Source organism: Haliotis rufescens, unplaced genomic scaffold (assembly GCF_023055435.1).
Source record: "Haliotis rufescens isolate VD_foot unplaced genomic scaffold, xgHalRufe1.0.p SCAF_10, whole genome shotgun sequence".
Taxonomy (NCBI): domain Eukaryota; kingdom Metazoa; phylum Mollusca; class Gastropoda; order Lepetellida; family Haliotidae; genus Haliotis; species Haliotis rufescens.
In genome coordinates this window covers 45,214,074-45,222,339 of record NW_025963780.1, presented here as the reverse complement: position 1 = coordinate 45,222,339, position 8,266 = coordinate 45,214,074, and the positions used below count along the sequence as shown (strand labels likewise).

At 43.0% G+C, this 8,266-nt stretch overlaps 1 protein-coding gene across 1 annotated transcript; it reads left to right on the top strand.

Annotated features, from left to right (window-relative positions):
- The first annotated feature begins 765 nt into the window (after positions 1–765).
- On the top strand, positions 766–2,273 carry LOC124115623 (sex peptide receptor-related protein 2-like). Its single transcript, XM_046476677.2, has one exon. The coding sequence runs from the start codon at positions 766–768 to the stop codon at positions 1,849–1,851; it is 1,086 nt and encodes a 361-aa protein (XP_046332633.2). The 3' UTR covers positions 1,852–2,273.
- Positions 2,274–8,266: the final 5,993 nt, after the last annotated feature.

Here is an 8,266-nt window from a genome sequence, read left to right as displayed (position 1 = left end):
GAAACAAACCGCACCCTGGGATTGAATCTCTGACATTCCAATCACAAATACTAGCTGTGTGTGTTTCATAGCAAAATCAGATGTCAACTTTCAAAACGATTTCGCCTTAACTACCTCTTAAGATTGTCAAGATGATCTGTTGTTGTTTCTATTTCCGATCAGGAAATGTCAGCCTAAATAACGATAACGGACAAATATAAAAGCGCGAAAACATTTGCAATATCATAGGAAATCTGTACGATTGCTCACTGTACGATTCTGACTGCATCTTGAACAAGTGTTCATGAAGCGATGATACCACGCGTCCTGTCCCAGCGGTGGCACAAACACATGCAAACCCAAGTCAATTGTCGACCTGAATAAAACACAGATACAAATGGCACAAGTCCAAATAGGGAATTGAATCAGGCATCGTTTGTTTCCTCAAATACAAATGTCCTGTCAGTCCTGCACACAACTGGGCGTAGATGCCACATGCGACAAGGTGGAAATAGGTTCTGCCATTCTCCATTCCGTGACCTTTTGTGTCAGATACAGGAAAAAAAATATGTGTTAATTCGAATGCTTCGCTCGCTCGTTCCAAGAATTTAGAAGCCAGAACACTAATTGACGTCATTAGGAAGTTCAGCTGACATAATGTGGAGGGTTTGTCAGATGTGGATGCAGAGATATAAAAACGGCTTAAAACGTCTGATTTTCTTGAAATTGAATTTGATCTAATATTTATTTTTATTTTTCAGAAAGAAACATTCTTCTGATCACGCCATGTCTATTTCAACGCAGCAGGCTCTGGTTACAGACATATATGAAAACATTACGTCGTCCATGGAGGTGACAACCCTCGTGTATCCCCAAGAGTACCACAGACTTAACGCAGTGATTAATTTCCTCAACAGGTACTATATCTGGGTAATATTCGCTTTTGGATGTCCAGGGAACGTGATGAGCATCTGTGTCATCGCTGGCATGTCAAGGCGAAGATTAACAACATCGTTTTTCTCCGTGGCAGTTCTTGCCGTCGTGGACAACCTTACCATCATAATGAAGATGGTTGAAAATCAGTCTCGTAGTCACAAGATGTTATCATTTGATGAAACTGGATGTCAGTTTTTGTTTTTCCTTGGTTTAACATGTGCAGCATTTGCAAACTGGATTCTGATAATAATATCAGCAGAGAGGTTCACGGCAGTGGCGTTCCCTATGAAGGTGGCGCTGATCTGGTCCTTGAGGAGGGCGGTAGGCATCATAGTTTGTGTGTTTGTGTTCCTCGGCCTCGTCCACAGCCACATCTTCGCCTCAGTCACCCATTATGAAAACTACACATGTACAGTGAAGACAAGGTTTCACCAATACATCCACCCTTACTGGTATTTCACCAGCGCTACGGTTTATGCATTCATCCCTGCTACTTGCCTCATTGTGTTCAACGTCCTTATCATCGTGTTGCTCAGGAGGTCCTCCGCCACGCGACGACACATGCTGTCCGAGAGTGATGCTTCCAACGTGGAGGCCCGGCGTCAGGACCGGCAGGTCACAATCATGCTCGTCACCGTCGCTGTCACCTTCCTCATCCTCACCATCCCCAGATGTGTGTGCGTCATCGCCTACCACAGCATGTGTACAGGCAACGCAGACTTAATGTGTACTACTAGGAGACAACTGTTTGACACTCTTACCACCCAAATCGCAGACACCAACCATGCCATTAACTTTTACCTGTACGTTCTGACCGGGAGAAGGTTCCGAGAAAACTTTCTAAAGCTGTTTAAATGTAGACAGATGTTATACATGAAAGTGTCAAGTAGCAACACACACATGTCGGAATTGCCTCTCACAGAATCCAGGATTTGAAAGTAAGTGATATCTCTTATGTTTGTTTCTTGTTTAACGCCACAGTCAGCAAAATCCCAGCTATATGACGGCTACCTGTGAATAGTCGAATCTTGGGAACCAGTGATTGATATCATCAGCAAAATGCCACGCAATCAGCCAGGTTACCGAGTCTGACCACCTGATCCATTTAGCCGCCAACTCGGTCCACGCCTCGGCTACTGGGGGACTTAATCTCAGGGAAATCTAACGAGTTTTACGAGTATGCAGTCCAGTGGAAAGATAGCATTTACATGACATACAGTGTTAAGTTTCTCCGTGTACAACTTCTTCCCCAGGCAAGACCTTCCAACCTTGCCATTCAAGTCTACTTTTCTTGGTTCGACTGTGGCTCCACAGCGTGTAGAACACGAGTTGTGTCCCTTGTGATAAAGACACGATATCCAGACAGATCGATGTTCTGATTTCGAATGGTTTCACAAAGATGACTAACATAGCAGGCGACCTCGTCTATCAGATTTAGATAACGAGGAGAGTGAAGATTGACATATTGCCACAGTCATGACATCTGGTACAATAACAGAAACATACACATTACACAGTATCAAGTGACACTGCACATTGCCATAACTTGAAACGCCCAGCGGGGGGCCTCTAAAATTAGCACGGCATCTCTGTCACTGCGATGAGCGCTCTGTCGTTCAAGTTAAAAAGTTGCACTCAAATACATTAAGTATTTGGGCGACTTGATTGAAAACTGTCAACCACATCGATATATTTGCCTTTGCTTAAGTTTTGGAATATTTTCAGGTCACATTCGAGAGGCAGCGCTGTGGCAATAGCAGCGACCACGGTTTCATTTTATTCAATGTTAAATGGACTCTCGATATGTGCGATAGTCCTTTCATATTTTAGCACAGAAAAGTAGGCTTGAAGGGCAAGGATGAAAACTATACTTTGATGTAGTTAGTGTGCACACTTGTCTCTGGAAGATGAGTGTATACAGATTTCGTTATTCTCCACTATTGCAACCAAACAATAGCATTTTTATTATATATCAGTCTTATTAAAGTAAATAGGTTAGGACACCTACGAAGATTGTAGTGTTTGCCTAGATTAGTTGTTGTTTTGTCTAACATCTGAGATCAGTCGACATTGTCAAAACGTTCCGAAGCAATTTAACTCGAATTATTCAACTTTCAAACCAAAATATTCCCTTTCCCAAATTAGTAATATTACAAGGTAAAGGCAATATGTTTTACTTTTGGATGGCTCAGAACTTTTAATTCCTTCGAAACTTTCCAAGTTTTGAAAGTGATATCACGGTATTGATAAAAATTAGTTTTTTCGAAAACGTGTTTATTAACAACACTGAGAGGCCATAGGCCTATAGAACATGCTACATAGTAATGGGTGTATATACATTTATAACACACTTTTAGCTTCTTAGCTTCCGAGCATGCGATATGTACAATGACAGCTTTTTCGTTATGACTACATTCTTACTTGACATTAATGTAACAAATTTCTGTAGACTTGGACAACGGATTTAATATTTATCAACGAACTGTTTTCTGAGTTTAGTATACAGCGGACAAAGTAGTTAGAAATGGTATTCACTTCATACAGTGTTTAATTCACAAAACTGATAAATTCTGTGTTCTCTCAAGGTTTTCTTGTTTGTTTGTTTTTTGTTTAACGCCTCACTCAGCAATATTCCAGCTATACTATGGCAGTTTGTAAATACCTGAGTCTGGATAAGACAATCCAGTGGTTGAAATCATGAGCATCGATCCATGCAAATTGGAAACAATAACAAATCAACCAAGTCAGCGAGCCTGACAATACGATCCCGTTTAGTCGCCTCTTACAACAAGCATGGGTTATTGAAGACCAATTCTAACCGAGAAAAAAATATTTCAGTTTATAAAAGACATTATTGGATTTGCTATACTAAATATTCATACCGATACAAATATTACCTATGATCCTACTAATACAATTTCATTTACAGGGACTGGACGTTCACAGTTTAACATTTGCCGCTCTACATTATGACACCGTGAACAACGACGCATACATACAACCGACGGAAAAAGCTTTAGTTGTTGTCTTTACTTTGGGGTCCGTCTGGTTTATGTCAATGTCGTTGGGGTGACTAGGATGCGTCGACAGCGTGAATATGTTTAAGCCTTAACCTCGTCATTGGATGCACAGCAGCAATGACGATCAAGTGACGATTGTGTTCTGTCTGGCCACTTGGGTGTCTGGTTGTGACCTGGAGGAGATACCGCACTTTGAGGAACCTGTGCCGGGTGTGATGTTCTCGAGGGTATTGTCTGTGGATTTCTGTTTCTGATTCACAGCAACAGTTGTGGACAGCCATACACCGTGATGTAGGTGTGCACCTGATCGGCACATCAAGCGCTTGAAAACCATGCGGGATATACCTGGATACACCTGGATACACCTGGATACAACTGTCTCGTACACAATAAGGGATACACCATGATGGCCACACACGCCCTGTATATATACCGTGGGGGGAACATCTACCTTACATCGATGTGGGATACACCTGCCCAAGACACCACAAGGGATACACCAGTCTCAAACACCAAGAGCATCCGCATCCAAGAGGGATACACCTGTCCCATACGCCAAGCAGAATACACCTGTCCCATACACCATGCAGAATACACCTGTTCCACACAACAAGCAGAAAACATCTGTTCCATACACCATGCAGAATACACTTGTCCCATACACCATGCAGAATACACCTGTCCCATACACCAAGCAGAACACACCTGTCCCATACACCATGCAAAATACACCTGTCCCATACACCATGCAGAACACACCTGTCCCATACACCATGCAGAATACACCTGTCCTATACACCATGCAGAATACACCTGTCCCATACACCATGCAGAACACACCTGTTCCACACAACAAGCAGAAAACATATGTTCCATACACCAAGCAGAATACACCTGTCCCATACACCATGCAGAATACACCTGTCCCATACACCAAGCAGAAAACACCTGTTCCACACAACAAGCAGAAGCCACCTGTCCCATACACCATGCAGAATACACCTGTCCCATACACCATGCAGAACACACCTGTCCCACACACCAAGCAGAATACGCCTGTTCCATACACCATGCAGAATACGCCTGTTCCATACACAATGCAGAATACGTCTGTTTCTTTACACCATGCAGAATACACCTGTCCCATACACCAAGCAGAATACACCTGTCCCATACACCATGCAGAATACACCTGTCCCATACACCATGCAGAATACACTTGTCCCATACACCATGCAGAATACACCTGTCCCATACACCATGCAGAATACACCTGTCCCATACACCAAGCAGAATATACCTGTTCCATACACCATGTAGAATACGTCTGTTTCCTTACACCAAGCAGAATACACCTGTCCCATACACCAAGCAGAATACACCTGTTCCACACAACAAGCAGAAGCCATCTGTCCCATACACCATGCAGAATACACCTGTCCTATACACCATGCAGAATACACCTGTCCCATACACCAAGCAGAATACATCTGTTCCACACAACAAGCAGAAAACATCTGTTCCATACACCATGCAGAATACACCTGTCCCATACACCATGCAGAATACACCTGTCCCATACACCAAGCAGAATACACCTGTTCCACACAACAAGCAGAAAACATCTGTTCCATACACCAAGCAGAATACACCTGTCCCATACACCATGCAGAATACACCTGTCCCATACACCAAGCAGAATACACCTGTTCCACACAACAAGCAGAAAACATCTGTTCCATACACCAAGCAGAATACACCTGTCCCATACACCAAGCAGAATACGCCTGTACCATACACCAAGCAGAAGCCACCTGTCCCATACACCATGCAGAATACACCTGTCCCATAAACCATGCAGAACACACCTGTCCCACACACCAAGCAGAATACACCTGTTCCATACACCATGCAGAATACGCCTGTTCCATACACCATGCAGAATACACCTGTCCCATACACCATGCAGAATACACCTGTCCCATTCACCATGCATAATACACCTGTCCCATACACCATGCAGAATACACCTGTTCAGTACACCATGCAGAATACACCTGTTCCATACATCATGCAGAATACTTCTGTTCCATATACCATGCAGAATACGCCTGTTCCATACACCATGCAGAATACTTCTGTTCCATACACCATGCAGAATACGCCTGTCCCATACACCACGCAGCATACACTTGTCCCATACACCATGCAGAGAACGTCTGTTCCACACAACATTCAGAATACACCTGTTCCACACAACATGCAGAATACACCTGTTCCACACAACATTCAGAATACACCTGTTCCACACAACATTCAGAATACACCTGTTCCACACAACATTCAGAAGGTGATCTCGGGGGTTAGAGTTAATAGGCATTTGTCGGATGTCATCTCAGAAGTCTAATCAAATTGAAACCAATGATCTCTTTCTGGTTCGTTACTGTCAAAACCGACAGGTGAGTGAGTGAGTATGGTTTTACGCCGCTTTGAGCAATGTTCAGGCAATATCATGACAGTGGACACCAGATATGGGCTTCACACATTGTACCCATGTCGGGAATCGAAACCGGGTCTTCGGCCTGACGAGCGAACGCTTTAACCACTAGGCTACCCGACCGCCCCAAAACCGACAGGTACCACTATAAGGATTGACATTGGCACCTTGACTTTGAACAATTTCATTGAGTAGAAATCAAATTTATCTTGTATTTTATGCACTATGTGTGCAGTTTTCTAAAACAATAATTATAGATAGACACGTGAACAGTGAAAGCTGCGTTTGATATTATGTGACATTGATAACAGATACCTGTCTTGTCCTGTATGTTGAAGTATTTCCTTGACGCTGGGGATTCAAGTCTCGGTCTGTGACACGTGAATATAGCGTCCCGTAAATAATCAAGTCTGGACTAGATATAGACAAACGAGCAATTGATAGCATGAGCAATGTCCTGTGCCGTTGGGGTGTGATGACACAAGTCATCGAGCTCAACCAAACCATCCATGTGGTTGCCTCTAAAGACAAGCTTGACGGCCAATCTATTAATACCTGCAAACCGTATGGGGCTTTTATGTTGTGACACTCCGGACGTAGTGCCCAGGATCAATGCTTGATTGTCGAGCTCAGAAGGTTGGCGCTTTAACACCCACAACCTAAGTCACATCATTGTCTTAATCCTTACTTCATCCAGAACACGAGATCACCCACGTCACTCAGCTTGCAGCTGGTGTCAGAATATTATTATAATAGTCCGCCGGTTAAAGGGTATTTACTGTACAAAGGTCAGCATTGATATATATTGTCAATAAAAACATACTGATTTGAACCAAATAGTGTGTCATCATAACCAGAAATAAAATGCAACTTCCCCAGACCGTCTGTTAAATAGGAGGTGATTTGTGTGCGCGCGTGCGTACGTGTGTTGTTGTTTTTTATTGTCTAACATTACACTCAGCAATATACCAGCTCTATGGCGGCAGAATGTACGGACAAGACAATCAAATGATTGATATTATGATCATCAATCCACAGAGTCGGTACACGTTGACATGTCTTCACACGTTATCCCTACAGTGACCATGCAGCCGATCCATTAAGTCAATTCTAACTGCCAGCATAGGCTGCTAGGGATCAATTCGAACCCGGAATCTCGCATTTTACAATACATAGAGCCTTATTGTTATGTTTTCACGGTCCCACGAGAAGTGGTGTCTGAGGAGATTGTGTTGTTAAAGTCAAGCACGAATGTTTAACCCATTTATAAGGCTGTTCAAGACTATCCACAATTATCCTGTGTATTGGATCTCAATGTTATTGTGACGATACTGGGACATTATACACTAGAAACCTGAAGATATGTCAAAATGTATATTTTACGGTATTGATTTAAAACATCGTGCAATCAAACACTGGTTTGGCTGACCCAGACGCGCCCACATACTGGCCGATGTGATGTTAAAGCTAGGTTACAGCTCACTCTAGCGTTAAGCAACAAACTAACAAATCGTATGTGCTAACGACATGTGATTATATGCCGAATGAAGCGATTGCGAACAGAGTGTTTGAGAAAACTACGAAATGCTAACTCTTTTGGCTAAGAAGCACAAATCTTGTCACCTGTCAAGTTAATTTCGTTCTTTTACTGACGCTTCACAAGTACGTTTCACGTCAGTCAAATGCCTAGGTGGCGCAGCTGCAATATTCCTGACTGCGGCGTAAAACAACTATTTACGGTACATACGCACGCATTCACCACGCCCCATGAGTAGCCGACCTTCCTGAGTCATATAACGTACAGTTTCCTAGCGCTTACACAACACCACTGTGC

Bases quoted from the DNA above. Each gene is read 5' to 3' on its own strand.
- LOC124115623 (XM_046476677.2), top strand. From the start codon at position 766: ATGTCTATTTCAACGCAGCAGGCTCTGGTTACAGACATATATGAAAAC.